The sequence below is a fragment of the Scardinius erythrophthalmus genome (assembly GCF_964197995.2).
Source record: "Scardinius erythrophthalmus genome assembly, chromosome: 13".
NCBI classification, from domain to species: domain Eukaryota; kingdom Metazoa; phylum Chordata; class Actinopteri; order Cypriniformes; family Leuciscidae; genus Scardinius; species Scardinius erythrophthalmus.
The window spans coordinates 21,583,882-21,609,417 of NC_138233.1; the positions used below are offsets into that span (position 1 = coordinate 21,583,882).

Sequence of the window (25,536 nt, forward strand, 5' to 3'; positions counted from 1 at the left end):
GGGAGTCAATATGAGAAGAGGAGGTGAGATAAGAAGAGAAAAGCTAAGAAAAGAAAAGCTAAGGCCAGCAGAGATAAGACTAGAGAAGAAGAGATAAAATGAAGGAGAGGAGTCAAGACAAGGTGAGGAGATGAGACAAGAAGAGACGAACTGAAGAAAGAAGAGAGACAAGATAAGGTCACATAAGAGATAGGACAAGGGAAGGGAAAATTGACCAAAAGAACTAAAGGAGGAGAGAAGAGGAGATACAAATTAGTCCAGAGGAGAAGAGCTGAAAGCAGATGAGGTGAAACAAGATGAGGAGAGGAGAAGAGATGAAGGAATGAGAGGGTAAAAAATGAAGTGAGGAGACAGATGATGAAATAAAATAAATGAGAGGAGACAAGAAAAGAAGAACCGAAAAAAAGAAAGTCAAGGAAGACAAGATGAGATGAAGATATGGGAAAAAGAACAAGAAAACGGAAGTCAAAACCAAGGAACTAAAAGAGATGAGATGACGTGAAGTGAGAAAAACAGGAGAGGAGAGAAAAGGAGATAAAATGAGACAAGAACAGATGAGGTGAGACAAGGAGAACTGATGAGAGATGAGATGAGGAGAGATAGGCAAAGGATAGAAGAGGAGATAAAAAGAGACAAGATAAGATGAGGACAGACCAACAGACTTGATGGGATGGAACGAGGTCAGACAAAACAAGACAAAGAGAAAACATGATAAAAGAGGAGATGAAACAAAAGAAGAAGTGAAGGGAAGGTAAGGTGAGGTAAGGTAAGGTAAGGTAAGGGGAGGGGAAGGGAAGGGAAGGGAAGGTAAGGTAAGGTAAGGTAAGGTAAGGTAAGGTAAGGGAAGGGAAGGGAAGGGAAGGGAAGGGGAGGGGAGGTGAGGTGAGGTGAGGGGAGGGGAGGGGAGGGGAAGGGAAGGGAAGGGAAGGGAAGGGAAGGGAAGGTAAGGTAAGGTAAGGTAAGGTAAGGTAAGGGAAGGGAAGGGAAGGGAAGGGAAGGGAAGGGAAGGGAAGGGAAGGGAAGGGAAGGGAAGGGAAGGGAAGAGAAGAGAAGAGAAGAGAAGAGAAGAGAAGAGAAGAGAAGAGAAGAGAAGAGAAGAGAAGAGAAGAGAAGAGAAGAGAAGAGAAGAGAAGATGTCAACGTGAGACAAAAAAAGGATATAAGCTGAGGTATTTTCTGTAAGTTCTCTGCAGATACTGAAGAAGTCATTGTTGAGGTCATGGTGTGTGTTGTGCATGAGGTGATTAATGACCATGTCTCAGTCAGACAGGTGTGTGTTCTCACTCTATATATATGTGTGTGTGTGTGTGTGTGTGTGTGTCATTGAGCCCTATTAAATATGCATTGCTGAAAATGGCCCCTGCCACTCATTAGTTGTGACAGCCCCAGAAGACCCCTCATCACCAAACATGTAGTTAGTGTCAAACACCAGTGTTTATTTATTCATTTTTAACTTTCCATTTTCAGATCTATCCCTCATTTAACTGTCTGATCTCACACTCGCTGCCCACACACCTCTGATTGACACCCTCATTATATACATCATTTCTCCACTTTAAATAACCAACATCAGCGCATATCAAGACATGTAAGTGACTGGTCATGAAATACCTCTCTGTGCATACTGTAATAGGAGTAAAATACTTTTTTAACCACTTTTTCTTTTTTGGAACACCCACATACCAAAACACCCAGTTCACTGAGACAAGTTTCTCCCTGACCCAAACAACACTTGTTCGGTTTTTAAAAACTTCTCTTCACTTCCCATTCTCCTCTTCACCTCTAATCCAACTATGGGTGAGGGGTATTCTAAACACCAAAACAAAGGTCTCCGAAAACTTGTCTAATTATGTTTGCTGGGATTGCTGTGCCATATCCAGAATATGATCTGTGCGCGGCACGAGTAGAGAGAGGGCCCATAAATCTTCAGCGAGCTGCGGGCACCTGTATTCTGATTGGCTCCTGTTAGGATAACAAATTGGCCTCGGAGCGCAGCTGAGAATTTAAATCTGCCCCACACAGATACCTTGGCAACCACTGATGAAGTCTGGGAGAGAAAGAGGGGGGTGAAAGAATAGAGGGAAATAAAGAAAAGAGGCAGAGAGAAGCAGAGTGTTGCATTGTTCACTTCTCAGCCTGAGCTCAGGAATTCAAACAATTTTCTTTTAGGACAATTTTCCTGCGTTTATGACCTAAAATTGTGCAACAATTCTCCTTCCCTCTTTTTCTGAAAAAAAGGCTGGGAAGTAAATGGTGCAAACTAAATTTGCATGAAGGAAATAGTAGAACTTACTATAATGTGCAATAAAGATCAATAACAATTCAGTATGCAAATAATACTATGGCATCATTAATGTGCAGTCACATTGATCTCTGTTAAGTGAATTTTCACAGACAAAATTCAGTGATTTCAATAGCAATCCATGAGATTGAAAATTTTGTGTGATGGGGAAAGAAAATTTCAACAAAACTTTGACAAATTGTGACCACAAATTTATTGTCGGTGAGATTTGGTCCCGAATTATGTGTACTTACACTTCACGCTGTACTCTGCCATCTAGTGTGTGGATTTTACAAGAATAGTCTTGTCTCAAATGGAAGACTTTTTTTTTATTACATTGTATTTATTGTTTATTTGCAATTATACAAATATTTTATAGTTTTACAGAAGATGTCTCTTTAAATATACCTTATGTGTTGTTAATGTCACGTTTACGTTTTGTTTTAATTCTAGTTCCTGTTTCCTTTGTTCTCATTTCCCGCCACTATGGTTACTGATTTGAATTACACACCTGTTTCAGTTTCTGTTAATAAGCTTCCCATGTGTATTTAAACACTCGGTTCATTCAGTTATTTGTTTGGTGTCATCAACAAGTTAAACATGGTTATTTTGCTAAGCTTTCTCCTGTGATCTTCTCCTGTGTGTACTTTTGTTAGATTTTTTTTTTTAATACAGCTACTAGCTTTAGGAAATTTAGCCACTTATATAGCAGTCAAATGTATGTGAATAGGACACGTTTTAAGTCGATGTGGGATTTTCATGATGAATATTGAATAAACTTCACAATCAAACTTCAGCTACAGAGAACACCTACCACCATTTCTTAACCAGGTACCTTTACAGCATCACATCTGGTATAAATGTGAAATTATCTGATATAATCACCAGGGACTACAGGTGGAAATTAGCAATTGTTGCTATAACCTGGCCCAAAACATATTCTCTTGTTTAACAATTTTAATGTTTATTTGTGCATTGTCCCTGTTTCAAATAAAACAATTTCCATTTCCATTCCATTTCCATATACAACAAAAGTACGAATGTATTGTAGGATTTGAGGGCGAAACAAACACAAATGAATCTTCCAGGTGAATTGTTCAAACATAATTCCACACAGAACTCAACATTCCAGACATCAAATCACCAACCCCAGAGCCATAAAAGGAGGCTCCAGCCAGTCTACCTAACCAACGAAAACCTCCAACTAAGAACTTTTTATGGCCAAACTAAAGGAAGAACTTGTCAACGTGAGATAGCTTGGAAAAGAATGATTGGTTCAGAGATGGCAAAAGCTCGGTGCTCGATCAAGATAACAGCAGAGAAGCTGCTGGACTCCACACAGATACAAAACAGACCATCTTCTTCTTAGGACCTCTGAGTGACCTCAGGGTGTAAAATCTTTTCAAACCACAGAACTGAGATTTTACCTATAACTATACATAAACTCATTCAATAACAATTTTCAATGGACTTATAATAAAAACATCATGCAACTACATGATTCTATGTTGTTTCTACAATATATGTGTGTCTAATATGCTTAGATCCTATATAATTCATGTAATTGTTATAACTATTAGATGCTTGAATGAAAGTGTGTCGTGCTTCCTATCAGCATGATCGTATGTTCTTAATTCAAAAGATGGCTTGATTGTGTAAAATGTTTCGTATTCTTATAATAGTAATAATGTCTAAACTGTGGCCTATGTCCTCTCTGCTAGAGCTTAGAGAGTAAGGAGAGCACAGATAAGCTTGATTTATGATAAGAAGTGAAGAGAACGCCACCTCCTAAATAAAGACAGTGTCTAATTGGTCAGAACTGATCCAGGAGGCTGGGCGGACATGTGAGTTTAAGATCTTAGACCCGAACAAAGTTTTCTCTCTCGTGAAGAGTTCTCAACAAGAAAAGTGCGCGAAGGGAGAAGAGACCAGACAGACAAGTAACCATGTAAACGCGCAGACAAAAGAACCCAAATCAAGATCAGAAGAACATGGGTTAAACAACTTCATTCAAGCCATCATCTACTCTCGTCTCAATTTCCTTTCTTTTCTTAGTTTCCTTTCTTTTCCGTTGTGAGTCTCGGTTCTAAGTTAAGTTTTGCGGCGAGATTTCGGTCTACGTTTCTTCTGCAAAGCCAGCTTCAACAAAGACTTTCATTCACCCGCCAGCAAACCACGTGACTGGCCGCGCCGGACATCAGGCACGAGGAGACGAACAAACTCGGGAAACCCCTTTTACGCAGACAAAGGGAATCCCCAAAGCAAAGACAAGCAAGTACTGCCTCCAGACTCTTAAGCTGAACTGGTGTATTGATATAAATGTAATAACCTGTCTAAGAAACGATAGAAGGGTTAATTAATGATTGATGGTTCGTTCCAGGTCATGTCTTATAAGGGCATATAGAAACTTGGGATTTCATCATCTCACTCTTAAAACCTATTCTTTCCTCACTCTCTTTCTTTCTGCAACTCGTATGAATGTGTGTGCGTGTGTTTGTGTTAGATATTAGTTTTATGTGTAAGAATAATCAATAAAGTCTTGTTTGTATTTTAAAGAGAAGTATTACTTGTGTTATGTGCTTATGAATTTTATGTCTTAAACTTCTGATCTAAGTTACCTTGCTAACTATAGTGTTTCACTATAGTTCGGATATTTATATCCGTTGCAGAGTTGATAGTTACAGCCAGTTCAAATGAACCGCGAATGAGTCATTTGCTCGGTTGTAATAAGTGACTCTTTCGAATTCCCTATAAATTAATTAATAATTCATTTGAGCTAAATTGACGAATCACTAAAATTACTAAATGATCTTACAGTATTAAGCGGTTTGTGCTGAAAAGTGTATGTGAATAAAAAACATGAGTGAGACTGCAAGTGCTATAATTAAACATTCACAAGAATCCTCTTCTGAGGTCAAAAATTACATGGCCCATAGCTAATGGAGGTGAAATGATGCAGAATGGATACTACCATCAAATGCAGAAATAACCGCAGAGACATCTGGTTCAAAGAGTTCATGGACCTGTGAATGTGTGCACAGCATATCACACAACTCAAATTGAATCTCTGATATCTGCACAAACAAACAAATCAAATTCTCTCATGGCTAACGGACCCAAGCTGCACTTTAAGAAGTTGACACAGGACCCTGCTACAAACACACTCGAAACCAAACACCAGCCAGGCCGTAACGACAATGCACACCTCCAAAAACATCCCCTATGCCGTACATGTGAAAGCGCTGCTCCTCTTTGGTTCAATTGTGATAGTGCGACCTGCTTGGAAATCTTATTTGAGTGTGCACGAGTCTGTATGGAAGGGGAAGAGAGCAGCTTGCGAGTCCTGAGATGAGAGTAAAATTGAAGCAGGCATCAGCTGGTGAAGAGGCCTCACTCTATGATTGGAAATAAGCCTTCACAGGACCGGGCCATCTTCAGTCATTTATGCTGCCGAAAACCGATTCCACCCTCCTTCTTGTTTTCCGATCTCTCTCTCTCTCTCCGTCTCTCTCTCTTGCGCCGAAGCAATCTGTCGGATCCTCCCCCTTTCCCCCCAGCTTGTCTCTCTCCCTTCCTCTACCTGTCTGACAACTGCATACTTTGGCAATCAATCTTCCGGTGCTGGCAGCTGTGCAGGCACCTCTCAGAGAAAGGTTTGGTTTCTTCTTTAGCAGGAAAGGCCTGACCTATAAAATAACATCATTTACATAGAGAACACACACACAGAGCTGCGTGTTCCTCTCTAAATGGCTCAAGGTGTTAATCTGTACGTGGAATATTCAGGGTAATCAATCTAAGCCCTTATAAAAGTCACCCACATAAACAGAAACAGGCATGACCTCCAATTCCAAGAAAGAAAGAAAAAATATTCTTTGCTTTTAAATGTCATGTTACTCAATCAAGACCATCCGGATGGCCACACAGAGATAATCTTCCTTAGCATCAAGTCATAAACTGATGTGAGAGATTAATGTTCAATGTAGTTGTTTATCTGTATAGGCATCTTACATCTGCATCTTGTGATCAGTCTTCTCATCACAACGTCTTAGTTATGAGCAGTGGAGTTGTCTACATTCATTGAATGAAAATGCCCTTTGGAAAAATAGCCAATGATCAATTTAGTCAAAGTCAAAGCCAAGCAAAGCTAAAAGTTTATTTGTTTTCTATTGGATGGATAGATGATGCCTGCCCACCTTTAGCCACACAAATAGACAGAAAAAAGGGTGATAAAGCGGAAATAGTGACTAGGAGACTGAAGGGGAAATGAACCCTTCATCCTATGGGAGCTCATGTCATTCCCATCTTTGAGCTGACATACAGTACATTTCGCCATGCACCGCTCGCAAATTAACTTATTTGTCAACAAAAAAGTGACTAGAATAGTGACGACCCAAAACTCTTCCGATCACGGCCTTACAGGAGGCTGCTGTTGCATCACAGGGCTGGAGATTTTCCTCCAAACTTTCTCTCTTTGGTTTATAAAAGGTGGATTTTGTCAGTGGTTTTTCTCCTGTAGAGGGAGAGGCAGGCAGTGTGTGAAAATGCTCTCTCTGTTAGTGTTGATACAGAAATAAAAATAGGCCTATTAACTTTAGTGTGTCGGCTTATGTTGTGTGACCCAGAGGCGAGAGGAGATGAGCCTCTGCAGACACAGACTCTCCAAGCCTCCATCTCTGCACACTGAGGAACTGTCCATGTGACATTCTGTGCTATTTACACAGCTGAACACATCTCTGATCTATTCGGCTACTTAATGTGCTGGATCCCATTTTAAGCACAATATGGCAGTTGGTTTTTTATGAAATATTTGATTTCATTTTCAAATTACCTTTTACTCATCTATGTTCAAAGAAACCTAGGGGCAAAACTGAACTGGAGACCTTCAGAGATAAAACAGCTGAGAGCCTGAATGGGGCATCAACATTAAACAAGCCTTTTCCACTATATCTACTGTACAACAAAATTAAACTGGGAGTTTTATGCAGTATTATTTTACAGAATAGATAAGTAATAATAATAATAACTAAAATCTCTGAGGACAAAACACATACATAACACAATTATAATTTGTAATATCTAAATGATCGTTTTAAGTTTAAACGGTAACACTTTACAATAGGGTTTCATAGTTAACATTATTTAACTGTTTTAATTAACGTGAAACATATCAATGATTTATGCAGTATTATTTTACAGAATAGATAAGTAATAATAATAATAATTAAAATCTCTGTTGACAAAATACACACATATCACAATTATAATTTGTAACATCTAAATGATCGTTTTAAGTTTAAACGGTAACACTTTACAATAAGGTTTCATAGTTAACATTATTTAACTGTTTTAATTAACATGAAACATATCAATGAACAACACTTTATGACTACAGCATTTATTAATCTCAGTTAATGTTAACTTCAGCATTTACTAATACATTATTAAAATAAAAATGTGTATTTGTTAATGTTAGTTAACGCACTGTTAACAAACAATGAACAAATGTTTTTTTATTAACTAATATTAAAAAAGATTAACAAATACATAAACAAATGTATTGCTCATAGTTAGTTCATGTTAGTTAATATTAACTAATGTTAATGAATGAAACCTTATTGTAAAGTGTTACCATTTAAACTCAAAATAGAATTACTTTAATAAGTAATATAGGGATGCAAAATTTAATGTCTATTCTAGAAATATACACAACATTTTATATTTTTAATTCATTCTCAAGACAAAATACCTTTAAACGTTATAATCAAAAAATAGTTTATTCTTTTATTTAAATTTTGTTTAACCAAAAAAGTGTAAGTGTATTAAAAAATTATTATATATTTGTTCAGGCTTTAATCATATTCCATAGTTCACACAAAAATTAAAATCCATCCGTTATTTTCAGACATTCAGATCATGTCACTCCTATGTCCATATGCTGTTATTTATTTAATTAAATTTTTTCTTCAGTGAAACAAAAGATCCAAGAACATGGAACAACATGGCAGTGGGTAAATAATGACAGAATTTTCATTTTGGGGTGAACTATTTCTTTAACTCATTGATAAAACGTATATGTAAAAGACTGTGTCCATGTGGATCACTGTCTCTGCGGTTAACACTTAAAATTGAAACGGACAGGCACTTGCATGATTCCACTCAGAAGGCCCACATACTCGCCTGTTGCCCATGAATGGTGTGTGTGATGCTGGGCAATGCCAGCACAGATCCTGGGTGGTCTGCTGGTGCTCCAATCTGTACTCGTGAGTTCTCTCGCCACACTTCAAAGCCTCCGCAAATGCAATGAGTAATGCAGTTAATAAATGTGAATATATTGGAAATGAGTTTGTGAATTGCACGTGCATGTGTGTGACAGGTGGCCCATCTGCATTGACAGAACCCCAATTAAAAAGCTGCAGTGATAGGGGTGGGGCCTGCTAGCAGGGGAACGGGGAGAGGGGCCAGAGTTTGGGCCGGCTTCCTGGCTTAGTGAGGTTTGGATTGGTGTGGGGAGTGTGGTTCTGTCTCAGCAGATGGCAGGCTTAGTGCTGCTGGGTAGTCCTGATGGCTTCAGTACAGGAGCCCATTCTAACACACCTGAACATTCATGATTCAATGCCGAATGGCGGCCCTTCATTTTAAGATCGCTTCATAATTTTGGGTGCAAATGAGGAAAGATTGTGTGACAATTATCCAGTGCCAGTTAGCTGTCTAAATATTACCCAGGCATAAAGCCGATAGATATCACACACATTGGCAACTTCCAGTGATTTATGACGACAGCGTGGAGAACCGAAGGACAGAATTAAATGCTGGAACCCACTGGAGTTTCCCGACAGGAGTACTTTAAGAAATATCATCATTTGTTACCTGTCAGGGTTAGTGCTTCTTAGCAGAGGTTTAATATGAAACAATAGGCTTTATGGAGTGGTTATGGACAAATGAATTTACATTCATTTATTTATGTATTTACATTTATAGTAGTTTATAAAATATATTTTATATTTTAATTATATATGTGATAAGATGATACTATATATATATATATATATATATATATATATATATATATATATATATATATATATATATATATATATATATTAGGGTTGTCAAAAGATTAATCGCGATTAATCGCATCCAAAATAAAAGTTTGTGTTTAAATAATATGTGTAATGTGTATAATTAAATTTGTATATATAAATACACACAAATGCTTGTATATATTTAAGAAAAATGTGTAATTTATATATAAAAAATAATATACAGTATATATATGCAAATATTTCTTAAATATATACATGCATGTGTGTGTATTTATATATACAAAATAATTATACACAGTACACACACATATATTATGTAAACACAAACTTTTATTTTGGATGCGATCTTTTGACAGCCCTAATATATATATATATATATATATATTATAAAAATGGATAAAAAGATCAAATAAAATGAAAAATAATGAAATAAAATAGCAATTTCAGGACTAACCGGTCACCCTAGTAGTGTGGTAAGATTACATTTATTTGATGGAATCATAACATTTATTTGAATTAATAAGTCTATCAAGAGAGGGATGAGCATGTGAATTACCTGCGTCTGTGCAGCACTCTCTACTAGAAATGAAGCTGTGAGTTTAATTAAACAGCAAAAACAGCAACATACCTCCTCATTGCTAAGTAATATAATGTAGCAGTTCAGTAGCAAAGCTAATTTATTCATAAAAGTTGCGGGGCAGTGTTGACAGGTTTCTGTGCTACTAAATGTTTCCATGTTTCTGTAAATAAAAAACATGTATAATGAAATATATTATGAGATCTAGCATTAATAAAATTTCTGGGAAATGTGAAAACTGATTAAATTACACTAATTGTATTTATTTCATGAACAAGCTAGAAACATGACGTGAAATAAAGCACATGAGCATAAACTATATGAAATAAATAATCTCATCTTAATTATAAACTTTCTAAAGAATGTCAGGATCAAGAACTAAAAAATAACTAGATTTGCTGAACTGAAATTACATTCTAGTGCACTCCGTAGCTCTTTATCTTTCTTTCCACTGCAAACCCTTCATGTAGACCCAGGGTTTTCAACCTTCAGGGGGTCCCCGAGGGTACTCCAGGGGTTCCATGCCGAAAATAAATAAAATATAAAGAGCTTAAATTTTCATGGCATTTCTATTAACACATTTCTAAATAAAGACGTATTTGCATTTTATAATAAGTTGAATGTTCTTAATGAAGGTTTTAAAGCGTTTCAGAGAATATTTACATTTTAATACTGGGAGTCTCTATTTTGGCTGGGAGTCTGACTTTGGGGGCCTTTGGATCTGTAAAGATTGAAAACCCCCGACGTAGACCACAAAACGTCTGCTGGGTAAATTCTGATGAGGAAGGTGCCGGTGGGCGTGTCCACAATCACCAACACAAAGAAACCAATCAAACCCAGCAGACAATTAACGCTGGAGGTCACGGGCAAACTGTCAATATATGTGTGCGTATACAGACCTTGAACTGAACAAAACCTTGCCACTATCCAATCCTGTACACAACGGCCCCAGCAGTCCCAAAAGCATTCATGTCTGAGTGCTGGATAACCCATGCTGACATACAGGACAGCCTATCAGCTCTGCTTTAATTACAGCCAGTCAGGAACCTACACTTCCAACAGGCCTGAGACCTGTCCTTGTGAATTAAACATGCAGCCCAGCCTCATGAATAGTACATGCAGGTATGCTTCCTCTCTGATCTGGGAACAGAGGAGGTGACCCTCTGCCCAGCAGGAGAAAGATACAGAAAAAAAAAAAAAAAAAAAATATATATATATATATATATATATATATAGAAAGAGAGAGAGAGAGAGAGAGAGAGAGAGAGAGAGAGAGAGAGAGAAAGTGTGTGTGTGTGTGTGTGTGTGTGTGTGTGTGTGTGTGTGTGTGTGTGTGTGTGTGTGTGTGTGTGTGTGTGTGTGTGTGTGTGTGTGTGTGTGTGTGTGTGTGTGTGTGTGTGTGTGTGCAAAATCTGAGCCACAGGGGTGAGTGTGTGTGTACGCATGAGAGACAGAGCATTTGTATTTGAGGGAACTATGAATACTAATACCTCTAAAAGCTGTGCATGCATAATACAGTGTATGTTTGTGATCTGTAAGCACACAGTACTCTGTCTGTTTGAAAACTTACTGAGCATGAAAGTCACATAACTATAATGATATATATTCTGTAAGCACATAATTAATGACAGATTAAATGGATTAAAAAATGACAGTAAACACATTCATAATGTTACAAAACATTTCGGTGTCAAATAAATGCTGTTCTTTAAATTTTCTGTTTCTCAACGAAAAATATTCTTCAAGCAGCAAAACTGTTTTCAAAATTAATATAATAAGAATACATGTTGAATACATATATTGAGCACCAAATTCGCATATTACAATTATTTCTGAGGGATCACGTGACACTAAAATATCAGCTTTGCCATCAGTGGAATTTTTTTATTAAATAAAATTTTATTATTTTTTATTAAATAAATTTACAAGACTTCCTAAAAACATATAAAAACAAAAAAACTACTGACCCCAAACATTTGTTTGAATGGTAGTGTGTGTGTGTGTGTGTGTGTGTGTGTGTGTGTGTGTGTGTGTGTGTACTGGTTTGACCTACATTATGAGGTCTTTATATTGTGGCGCATATTCAGGTTTCAGACCATGCCCCCTACATCATGGATGCTGATGTATTGTTACTATATATATTATATATTATTTTATAATTTTATAATATTATTTTATAATTAAATAAATAAATGAAGAATAAGGCATTGTTTTCAAATTAGTTTCTGTATTTGAAAATAATAAAATATTAACCTATTATTTCTGTAATTTTAGAATATTACAGAATTATTAGCAGAAATAGGTAAAAACAAATATATATTTTAAAACGACAAGCCTGTCAAAATACCTAAATTGCTTCCACCCAACTAATAACACTCCTAGATTTTAATATAAAATACTTATTTGGATTGAGACGGTATTTCTGTCACATCGTACTCAATAATCTTGCGCCCTGGGGGGCAGAAAGAGATTGTTTTGTCAGAATTAGGATATAACCTGCTATTTAAAGTCTCTTTTCCGCAAGAAATGTCTCTAACAACAGTGTTTTTAACTGTGTGACGGTAAAATTTCTTGAATGCAAAACTGTCATTTATTTCTATTTCTAAAACAGTTAGATCTGGTTCTCCAGTCTGTCAGGAAATGACATTTTAACGGTGCAGATAAAAATAAATCCAATACTTTGTGTCTAAAATATAAGTTAATCATTGTTCATTTCTTTGTTTATACAGATTTGTTGTGTGCAAAAAGTGGCCACTGACCTGGTCTCCAATGGGACGTTGCTGTTGAGGACCCAGCTGTCCTGCAGCTGCACTGACTCGGGTGTGGTTGGCCCGTCACCCGGGGCGGACGGAGGGGCGTGGATGGGGTTGCGTCGGCCACTCAGCGTGTTGCGGTTGAGGGAGTTGGCAGAGGATTGGTGGTGCGATAGCGTCTGGTGGTTGTGCGGTGGAGGGATGGGCGGCCGCAGGGTCTGGCTGTGATGGTTTGGAGCTCCTGGGGAAAAAAATATTGAAAAACCCTTTTATCAGGCTGTCAATCAATTATCAATTGGCATTGTCAAAAACTGTGTTAAGCGATGCAGGAAATGCAAACGGAATAGCAGCAGTGTGAGGGTGAAGTGCAATCAGAATAAACATCAAATCAGGGACGAAAGGACGCACTCTGTGATGACAGCCTGCCAAAGCTGTTTGTGTTGTTATTCTTTCTTTCCAAATTCGCATTCCGTGGCGGCAGGAAGCCCCTAAAACACTCAACCACCCAGCTTGTTAAGACACTTGTCAGACAGGAAACTCCCGTCTTCACTTTTTAAGCTGCGCCAGCGATGCTGGATGCTGCGTTTTTGTACCTCATGAAGCAGCATTAATTGACATTGTTTGGCTCCATGTAATCCTTAATGCAGCCTGAATTCAAAGCATGAATCTGCAGGAAGCACCGGCTCTGACTCTTTTACCGTGAAACACTTTGTACCTGGACACGCCTGCGGTGCGGAAGCTGTTCACTTCTCGGCTGCTTTTGTAAGAGGTAACCTGCGGTGCTTGGGAATTGTCTAGCATATCATTTTAAAACAAAAAGAAAACAAATCTCTCTATCATGTTACATTTATAACTCTTGTCTATCAGAGGAAAGAGAGAGCGGGGAGGAGGTGGAGGCCAGACAAGAAGCATCAAACAAGCTCCTAATAATGTTTTCCCATGAAACACGGAGTAATGCAATAAAGATGAACCTCCCAATCCAAGTTTTCTTTCCACCAACACCCACAACCATTTCCATTTTCTCAGGTTGCCCATCTCATGCTTGTTGATCCATGACAGTTGCCTGAAAGCGAGTCCCATGGCCTGATCTCCTGTCTATGGCTGTCAGGAGTCTGATCAGTATGAGCTGATAGGCTAAAATAATATGAAGAGTCTCACATGCTTGCTAAAAGTACTGTGGCTGGTACTGAAAGGTAATACCATGGTATTTTAATATGGAAATCAAAGTACCATGGTAAATATATGAATATACCATGAATACCATGGTAAATATAAATAATTTTTATTTTATTTTATTTTATTTTTTATATATATTTATATTGTAATAAGTTAACATTTAAAGGGATACTCCACTTTTTTTGGAAATAGGCTTATTTTCAACTCCCCCAGACTTAAACAATTCATTCAGCCGAGTTTCTGATATTTAGAAGAATATCAGTAACCAGACGGTTTCTGGTCTCATTGACTTCCATAGTATATATATTTTTCCTACTATGGAAGTCAATGAGACCAGAAACTGTCTGGTTACTGATATTCTTCTAAATATCAGAAACTCGACTGAATGGATTCGAAAACGGTAAAACTCAACTGTTTGACTCTGGGGGAGTTGTAAAATGAGCCTATTTCCAAAAAAAGTGGAGTATCCCTTTAAGCTCCAAATTAATGTAGAAACAACATAGTGAGTCTAGTAGTCTATATTTTATTAAAGAAGGCATCACCGATACCAATACTTTTAATTTAAGTTAATCTTCACATTAACCCATTATAATAATTGTCACATTTACCTGTGCCCTTCAATATATCAGGGCTAAAATTTTTCTATTCTATCTAGCACAAAAAGTTATTGTTTTCATTGTTTTTGACAGATTTAACAAGTAGGATATATACAGAAATTGAATAAAGTTATCAAACGCTTCACAGTCTTCACTGCATAAATTATAAATTAAATATAGATTAGTCCTTATTAAAGCTAAAAAAGTTATTCAGTCAAGAGCAGGGAGTGATTTTCTCTTTTTCTTTTGTTCTTTGATTATCAACAGCAGCGGGTTTATTAGGCTGCTGTCACTTTAAGACCTGCAGCACATAACGTGCATCCCATTTTCTCACAACTCTTTATATTCATTAAAGACTTCATTTAACTCATTTAAGACTCATTTAAGACTCATTTTGTTTGGTGCGCACCAGTACTGCACTGTGTGTTATCGTGCTTGAATGGTTTAAAAGCATTTGCATGTATAAGAGCGTGGTCATATAATGTAATGCTAGCCAAAGGATGATGGGGAAAAAAGGATGCTGTGTTAATTGCGTTAAATATTTTTTACATGTTAAACTGAAAAAATTAATTGTGTGCATTAACATGTTAATTTTGATAGCCCTAATAAAAAAACTTTCAAATCACTTTCCAAGCCTTGAGTTTAATTTTGAACAAAATAATTAATAAATAGAATTGCTCACTCTCAAATCTAAATAAACTGCCCTTTAGCTATGCAATGAGATTAATTTCCTATTTTGTACACAGACAAGAGATTTGTAGCAAGCTCCTATTCACCAATGATGTAGCCAAAGACTTTTGCGTTTTCTGTCGGCTTGACCCATGTTTAAATCTGCGACAGTGAAAAGCCTCTCTCTCTCTCTCTCTCTCTCTCTTATCCTCTTCTTCTCTTTTTTAATACAAGAACATGCATGTGCCAAGGACAAGGATGTGTATGTGTGGGGGATTCAATTCATGAACGAAGTGTATTGACAAATAGAACGTTCTTAGAATCTAAATCCAACCAAAGGAGAACAGATAAAGTAAATGTGAGTATGTGTGTGTGTGTGTGCATGAGTAGAGTGGATCAGTGCTGGCCTGGCCATGTAATCTGCTGTTTCTCGCTGTATTACAATGGCAACAGTGTTGGATCAAACATGGAATAAGCGTAAAGCCGGTCCCTGAGTGCTGGGAATTGGGAGTGATCCTGGCGCACAGGCACAGTGGGGCGGGTGATGGGGTCTGACCCCCTGTCTAAAGATCATGCAGGACTGATCTGAGCTAAGTGGCCCTGTGGCTCTATCGCTCTGATGACCCAAACTCAGATCTGTCATCAGTGAGCAAAATATATTGTGAAATATATTAAATATATTGTGAAAATATCTCTAAAGAAGATGAGAAAATTTATTTTTGCCACTTTACTTAATGTTCATAGTCAGATAATTTAACAGATTTTATACACTGGCAGCTCAGCAACAAGTATAATGTGTATTTTTAGAACTGAATACATTAACTTTGATATAAAATTTACCTACCACTTAAAAAACATACTCTGACATGAGAAAAATTCATACAAAACACACGGTGGTCACTTTATCGTAACGTATCAAAAATTGTACTTTCTAGATTAAGGGGGCGACACAACTTACCCATTGACACATCTTACCCCACTCTCTCCTACATTCTGTTTATTCCAGATCTGCAGAATATAACTATGAAAGTGATTCTGCAGTGCTAAGGTGAAGTAAAGTTTAGCCCCTGTCTCTCATTAGCTCTATATGGTGTTTGTTTGTAACACTATGCATGGCTGTCTGAGGCCACAAGATGAATGCCTCCTCTTCTCTAGAGGCATGATTCCTGTGGCTGTAGTAAAAGTCCTCGTCAGCATGCTGCTATAACAGTGAATGTGGGAGACGTGGCCTGATTTTGGGCCCAGGTGCAGGGTGAGGGAGGGCAGTGTACAGATGTTCAATGTGGAGGGAGGGGGGTGACCCCTTAACCTGAGAGAGACATTTAGCATCTGCCAATATACACTCAAACACTCTCCTGAGGATGTGTACACAAACCCACGGTCAAACACACGCATAAATATGCATGCGTAAAAACATTTAAGGACAGCAAAATAATTAAAACTCAGAATGTCTGTTGGGTAACTTGAGTAGCTTAGAAATGTTAACCTAACTACATAACTGTTGCTCAGTTGCTTTTCATAAACACATACACTACCATTCAAAAGTTTGGGGTCAATATGATTTATTCATGTTTTTGTTTTGTTTTTTATGTAAAAAAAGCCTCTTATGCTCACCAAGGCTGTATTTATTTAATAAAAAAATACAGTAAAAACAGCAACATTCTGAAATATTACAATTTAAACTGTTTTTAATATATTTTAAATTGCAATTTATTACAGTGATATGAATATCCAGCACCATTACTCCAGTCTTCAGTGTCACACGATCCGTCAGAAATCATTCTAATATGCTGATTTGGTGCTCGAGAAACATTTATTTTAATTATCAATGTTGCAAACAGTTATGCTGCTTAAAGGAGAACTCCGGTCAATTTTAACATTGAGCTCATTTTTTTGTACATTTGGAGTGCTGTCAATACAGAGAACAACGACAAAAATCGGTGTTGCCTACACCGAGTTATTCTATTTTTAAAATTTGCACCCTGTTGACTTAATGGGGCAAGTACTAAACCTGCTTTTAGCCTCTTAACATCCTTGATGTGTCATTACAAGTGCACAGCCAATGTGAGTGATTCCTTCAGAGTGAACACGGGTGAATCTGACTGCAGTAGATGTGAAAGAAATGTATAAAAATAATGTTATTTAAGCCAGCGCAAATACCTGTGTTTACATCCTGTTTTCGGGTGAAGTCCAAAGTAGTCGATTGCTGAGTTCACGCGCATAGGTTTAGTACCTACGATCACGCGCGTGAACTCGGCAATCGAATGAAAGTGTAGTAAGTGTACACAACAGAACTTGTCACTGTCTTATCCAGCATCTCTAAAGAGAGTTAAATTGAATGTAATCACAAGTAATATAATTATTCTTACTCGACAAATGACAGTCAGTGTATCGAGTTTGCTCATCTGATTGTTTACTTTGACAAACCATTAAAAAACAAGACAAATTATGGCTCAAACCACTCCTATTGTCAAAAGGACATTTTTTATGAATCACAGATGAGATATCACGCACAAGCTAAATAGAGCTCCTGCTTGTGTCAGTCCATTGTTTCCCTTCAAATATTCAAGGTTAAATAACAGCATCTATTTCCCTCATTCTTCACAAATGCCTTTGTGCTTATTGCTGCGCAACCAGCTTAAAAAAAAAAAAAAAGAGAGAAATATTTGTTTGCACATTGCTTGAGAAAACAACAAATGCAAGTCACTTGTGGTTGAGGTGAAACGCTGTAGGCTCCCCCGTCAGCCCTTCCTGGACTGATGAAAAGGTTGATTTCATATTCATGAAGAAGCATTCTTCATTCGTAAACCTCTGCACGCATCATCAACTTTTATCCCGCGTCAACTCTGAAATGGCTGTGTAGAGGCTCTGTGTGTGTGAGGGTAAAAACTCACACCCGCAGCGCACAGTAATCGCTGTCCTTTTCACTCTCGATGTCTCCTTTACTGTAGGACACTGACAGAGTTACACGCTTATTTTAGGAATGACTAATTGAAGCTTTACTTTAGAGGATAATCGAGGTTCTTTGTCCATGAATGTTTTATAAAACTAATTGATTCCTATTATAAACAGATTGACTTTTGCACATTAGTTATTCTGGAAACTGTATTAAATATGAGAGCGCACTTTTTCTCAGATGCTTAACAATACAACTGAAATGTCTGCACAAACGAGCAGTCAGTCATGCACCAAGGATACGTTCAAGGAGCTAAAGCCCAATTCCTCTTTTTGGCTACAGTTAAACCAACAACAGCCAACACAAATTGAAATAAACCGCTGGACATAAGTGGCAGAAACCTCAGGAAATAACAGGAGTGAGAACATAAAACGTCAATTTGGGATGATATAAGAGATTGGAGAGAGGCCCTGGACCACAGGCTTGTGTTTGCGTGTGAATAAATAAAAGTGTGTAATTAGGAAACAGCCACTTAGACCCCCTACTCTTATATCCCAATGCAACCACCCCCTCCCACCATTTTCACTGATAACAAGGTGTTTTTTTCTCGCCATGGAGAGTGCCAAGATTCAAGGCAGATTACAGTGAGGCTAGATGTAATATACAGCAGACCCCGGCTCAAGGCCCATCACATACAGCTGCCTGCTCCCTATGCACTTGTACATGACAGCAATAAAAAGGAATATGAAAGTCATTTCAGAAAATAATCACACAGAAAGAGTTTTGCATTCATTTTATAATCAAAAGGTCAAGGTTTGGCTGGTTGGCAGGGTCCAGTTAGTCTCTTATAGATGCGAGAAGTACATCATCTGACTACAAAAAGCATCCTTTTGATGGCCATATAAAAAAAGCTGTATGTTCAGATGGAATATAATTGATTTTTATTTTCTTCAGATGATTTTCAGTTAAATAGTGCCTGATTTGTTTTTACAGAGCTCTGTAAAATATGTGAAATGGACATTTAAATAATCAAATATAAAAAGATACTTATATAACTATGATATAAAAATGCATAATATAAAACCAAATTGATACACTCAAAGAAATCTTGAATTAGTTTCTAAGTTAGATTATTATATTTTTTTTCTACTCAATATATGTATGTATTGTTTATTATATTTTTATTTACATATTTTGATCTACTTTAACCTATTGATAACTAATAATTTTCATTTTAATCATGTTGTATGCATTTATGTATCTAATTTGTTTAATTATTTTTATGTTATTATTAATTATTATTTATTTTTATATATTTTACTATTTCATTTTTATAATGATAATATTTTTTCCCCCTTTTGTTTTGTAGACTTTTCCACGGACCCATGTCACTCCCTTACGGACGCCTGGGGATTCCAGTTTGAAACATCACTGCCATATGAATAGTTATTTTAAACAGTGCAACCGTATTTACTTGCAACTAAAGTTTATTATTTCCGCACTCAACATTCCAGCAAACATCTGATCATTAATCATCATTAATAGCAACTCCTAGTAAATAGAATAACAAAACATTCAGGCATGGATGAGCCAATCAATAGACACATCATTTATAAATTAAGAAATATTTTTTTTTCCTTCTAAATGCACCAAAAAAAAACAACAACAACAAAAAAAAAAACATTAAACTTTTACTCACACACAAAAATATGATCTGACAGTTTACTCACGGTCATGCGTGCCAAAATAATTCACTACTTGTACACTGGAAACATGCACAACCCTACAATTTAAGTACATCAAAGCACTGTGTGAATGTGTGAATGTACGTGTACGTGTGTGTGTGTGTGTGTGTGTGTGTGTGTGTGTGTGTGTGTGTGTGTGTGTGTGTGTGTGTGTGTGTGTGTGTGTGTGTGTAAACATAGTGGAGTTTTGTTCCTGTCTCAATAGCGCAGCGTGGAGTTCATCTTTGACACAGATCTAAACCTACATGATTCAGCTCACTCTTACTAAAAGCAGATCCCCACACACAGTCCAGCGTGCCTGAGGTTAGCACTTAAACCCACCCCCTGCTCTTTCTGGGACCGTGCCTGTGCTGGGCAGAGCGAAGCGGAGGCACTGGGCAGGATGGAATTGGCTTTCAGTACACTGCATTAGTTTCACAGTAGCGCTCCGGAGGCCCACTGGCAGCGGGAACAGAAAGCCACTATGTTTGTTTTCCAGGCCCAGCCTCAGTAAAAATGTTTATTGATATTTTCTGTGGTTCAACACAAGAGTCGGATGCAGAGGAAGGATGCCCGCTCAGCAGCCACAGCCAAGAGGAGCAGTAGGCGTCAGGACTTCTGCTTCCTTTCAGAGGCTCACACAAGCGTAGCCGCTGGCCTAAACAAGTCTAAAGGCCTGTTCACACCAAGGATGATGACAATAATGATAATTATAAAGATGTTTTGTAGTTCTAAACATCGTTCTAAATACAGTACAAAAGAATAGCAGAGTCCACCCCTTAACTATATTGATAACGGCACAGAGAAATCATATTGTTGGAATCATTGTCAGATTGATTTTTCCCGGCTGATGAATGATACAAACATTGACAGCCAATCAGAATCCATTCCGCTTTAAAGAGCTCATTTAAAGTGGCAGACGACAAACAAAACATTTCTTTGAACCGGCTCAAACTGATTTGCAAAGCATTTGTAAATCAGTTGACCAAAAGAGTGAATCATATTGGAACCACAATTTGACACAATCTTTGAAACCTAATTGAAAATAAAATAAAAATCACCTAATTTATGTTACAATCAATTTAAAAAACAATTATGCAACAGCACACCCTTAATTACATGTGCAAAACTTTTAAATCTGAGTGTCAAGTCTAAACTAAATAGCTTCAACAGTTTCCTCAAAATGATGACTCAAATGAATAAGTGACTGTTTTTTATGTTCGAAAAAAACTGAATCGCTAAATGAATTGACTTCCCTATGCAATTTTTCTTTGCAACCTTTCAGTACATTTCATGCTAATACATAATGAACAGCTAAAATTAATAAATAATAATACAACTTAATTACCACTGCAAAATAGAATAAAATTAGCTTTTTAAAGGCAGTGTCAAGTCTACACTAAATTGTTTCCACTGTTTCATCCAACACGATCACTCAAATGAACAGGTTCATTGAATGTAGTGAATCCCTAAAATGAATCCCAGTGTTTTTCCAGTGCATTCTCTTATCCCTCAAAAAGACATTTACTGATACCTGCTCTCTCAGAATAAAGGGACAACAGCTGGTCTGGAGGTCATGCTGTTGAACTCATGACGTTCTTTCTGAGAGGAGGTTTAATTAAAACACAGCTTGGTTGGTGGTAACAGAAGTAAATCCAAGCTGTGTGCTGGGCTCTGAACGAAACATTTCCCTCACATTCAGTCTCATTGGCCCAATCCCCTCCTGTAATGAGCAATAATAACAGTCTGAGAGAGGAGTCATCAAATCAGCCTGAATACAAACAGGCTTTTGAAACCCCACTCTAAAACCCTCCCACACACAAACATACACGGCCCTCTGTTCTGAATACAAAGGTTTAAACACAGTAATACAAAAAAACAAAACCATTATACAACAGCACAACCTTAATTACTACTAAAAACAGCATAACATTAGCTTTAAAGCTGCAGTCCACAGTTTTTCTTCTTTGTCACCCTCTCTGTTCGAAATCTGCAATTGCAGTTATTCGCGAAATTATCAACTTTACGTGGGTTGTGCGGATGAATCCAATGTTTTGAGAAGAATGTGCGGCTGTCAGTCACCGCGCTGGTGGTGTGCATACTGTCATTCGCAATCACAGATTCTACTTTTTGGAAGTATGACCAACATAAGAATTTTCACCGGAAAATGTCGTCTGAACAAGCAAGTAACATCCACTTTCGTTCTGACCAACTAAGGGGAAAAAAGCATTGCAGTAAATCGCGCCGATTAAATCCAATGATCGCTTATCATATCACGTCAAACCGTGCAAATTATACTTTGTTCGCAAATTGTTAATGTTAACAACATCAGCATTGCGTGACTATATTTAACCTGTTAAAGCCCTTCCGATATTTGTCCTTGTTTCGCATGAGCCCGGTTGCAGTCTCTTTTTTTCTCAGAAGTCCGAAGTCTTTCGTGTTTTACAACGGGCGAATCTCCAGTTGTCACTGGTGATTGTCGTCTTAACCTTTCTGGATCCGCCATCAAATTGATAAGTTTGATTATATAAAGTGCTGTGAGAAAAGGCTATAAATTTCCACCTCCAACATCCTCACACGCAATATAGCCTACTAGCCTAGACTCTTCTTTATGTGTACAGATGAGACGTAATGACGCAATATAGCCTACTAGCCTAGACTCTTCTTTATGTGTATAGATGTGATGTAATGACGCAAAGACATGCTCGAATTTCCCGTGGAAATCCACCAGAACCACTGGAATTAAAAACATTATTTCAAGCTTACCGTTTTGAATCAAGCAGATGGCTGATGAACACTGGCTGGTTATGTACTTGCTCAAAACAAATATTTTGGATCATTTTTAACCCAAAAAAGCTATGGACTGCAGCTTTAAGGGGGCATCCAGTCCAAACTAAATTGTTTTAACAGAATTTCTTCAAAACACACAGTGATTAAAAATGCATCGCATTAGGATCTACGGCTGATTTCACTGGCAGGAGTATGTGACTTTGGAAACTGCTAAAAATAGCCAGCCGACACTCTCCATTTATAATAAATGGATAGCGATGCAAACACTACTCTCTCTTGCTCTCTCTCTCTCTCTCTCTCTCTCTCTCTCTCTCTCTCTCTCTCTCTCTCTCTCTCTCTCTCTATCACGCACACGCACACGCATATCTGGTTTACTATATTTGTGGGGACTCTCCATAGACGTAATGGTTTTTAAACTGTACAAACTGTATATTCTATCCCCTTACACTGACCCTACCCCTAAACCTACCCATCACAGAAAACTTTCTGCCTTTTTACTTTTTTTTTTTTTTTTTTTTTAAACTCTCATTCTGTATGATTAATAAGCTTGTTTCCTCATGGGGTCCCCACAGTTACATGAGTCACCCCACCCCACACACACCCCACACACACACGAGAGATGGCAGATGTTAAAGGTACACTGTGTAGTTTTTTAATTATTTTATAGGCTAAAATCAATGTCTTTATAAATATGTCCTCATTGGTGTAAAATTACCTCTGCCAATGATTGCAAAGAATTTCTTATCTTTATTCACATTGGACAAGTAAATCCAAGGAGGCTTCCATGTCGTTCCGCCATTTTTAAAAAATATAATAGCAGAGAGGGACAAAAAACACTAGCCTTCCTCAACGCGTTTACACAACGCGTTTTCGTTCAGAGCCAGCGTCACGTGACTGAAACCAGCAGACAAGGAGATCAGTGAGAGGCGCTTTTCACTGCCTCGGCAAATATGAAAGGCTGCACTGCACGGTACTTCATACTACGGTCTAAATTATAAGCTTTTTTTCAGTGTAATTCATTATTTAGGCAGCATAACAGTAGAACATGTATAGTTCAACTCGATGAAGTGCTATTGGAAGACATGTTGTCATAGCTTCTTGGTACATAATGGCTACTGTAGTTGCAACACGCATTTGAAAAAGCGAGGCACTAGAGAGCAGTATCCGTTTGAATGCAAAATACAATTTCACCGCTAGATGGGAGAAATTACTTCAAAGCGCAACTTAAAAAACTCTTGACTCTTTAAAAGTAGAATCATGAATAGTACTACTATAATGCATAAAAACATGAAACTGATCAAAGGTGAAAGTAAAGACATTTATAATTTTGAAATATTTCTTTAGTGTATATGTCTAAAAGAAAGTATTTCCAAATCTTCTATGTCTTCCTTTTTTTTTAACATAGAATTCATGTCAGAAAAGGAGGCATTTCGTCAGATTTCTAAGAGATCTCTCTCTAACACAGTCAGGCAGCCAGTCACAGGGTCTTGCTGACAGCTGCAATAGCTCAAGTAATGACTGTGGCACGGTGTGCATGCCACCAGTGTCAGCGCTACCCACTGGCAGAGACGCAGTCCAGCTGTGCACGTCGCCCACTGGAGCACAGACCCGCAATAAACTAAGCAGAAATACAGAGATACACTCCCCTATCTCGAATTCTGAAGCTTTTATGTATTTAAATACAAAACCAACCATTAATAAATGCACTCACCAGACACACAACATCTACTCAGAGCACTCTTCCTTTTTGTAATGCCTCGGTACGTTGGGTTACTGGCCAGACATTTCAATTCCTGCACAGCAATCACCCTCGACAAGATTGCAGGACATTTAATTGGACTTTGTCTCACGCAAACACACATTTCAATCTCAATCTAACACAGCAAGATGTAAAACACACATATACACTCACTTGTTGAAGCAACATTCTCAGACTTGTACACAAAAATCTAAGCTCAAGGCAACATGATAATAAGGCAATTATTTAGCGCTTTATTTTCAGGCTAATTGCGAGCTTTGAAACTCCTCTCAGCTGAATGTGTCATCAGATCAAGGAAATGCAAACTATATGACAAACTTGTAAAGAATATGAAATAAGAATGATGATTTGCAAGCCTTTAATATTCAAAGTAGTTATTTTTCGAAATGTGGTTAAAAAAAAACACTGCATCACAATGAACGGCATTCGCCAAAGCAAAAAAAGTTTTCTCTCATATAGCTGATTAGAATCTAGAAATGTATAGATATTTGCATCTACATCAAAATTACAGCTTGATTAGAGCATTTATATTCAGGAATTTAATACAGTACTAAATTGTTGAAAGAATAAAATAACTAATAGTTATACTATTATTACCATCATTATCATTATCATCATCATCATCGCTATTGTCGCTGTTCTGTTGGCATATTTAAAATACTAATCACAGATTACATTCTTTGATTCTGACGAAAAAAAAAAATCTTTCTTATTTTGCTGTTTCTTTTCAGCAAATGCAAATTTGATGGCAGCTCAGAAGGAAAAGCAAGACTACTAACAGGCTCAATAAAATTATTAGTGGTCACCTTGTCTGCACCGAAAGACAATATGATTTCCCCTCTTGTATTTTTGATCTTCTCTCATCCATAATCCTTCTGGTGCGTCGGTCTAGAGCTGTTGTGCTGGCAGTGTTGGAGTGAATTTATTTACAGCGTGGTTAGTCTGCAAATGATTGATGTTGCTGCAGCAAACAGTAAACCAATTAGAGGCATGATGTAATGTCATTTTAAAAGGTTTATAATCGCGTTGCTCCTGAACTTGGGCCCCTGATCAGACGTAATAAAGATTTATAGCAGATCAAAGGAGAGGCTAATGCCATTAACAATAGATTATATTCCAGCAGAAATTACATTAACAACTTTTTTTTTTTCTCCTCTCCGCTAAATATATCCCCTGGATTGCAGATTTGGACGCGGGGCAAAGTTTGGAGGACTGTGCAGCGTACGGAGCATTAATTACTCTGCGTGAGAGCAGCTGTACTAGGATGACTCA

General features: G+C 37.4%; 1 protein-coding gene across 1 annotated transcript in view; it reads right to left on the reverse strand.

The window, feature by feature from the left end:
- The window catches only part of LOC308700339 (teneurin-2-like), a 100,351-nt gene that overhangs the window by 5,772 nt on the left and 69,043 nt on the right, over positions 1 to 25,536 (reverse strand). Inside the window, exon 4 of the mRNA XM_081381934.1 lies at positions 12,661 to 12,895. Coding sequence (XP_081238060.1) covers positions 12,661 to 12,895 — 235 coding nt within the window. The remainder of the gene's footprint in view (positions 1 to 12,660; positions 12,896 to 25,536) is intronic.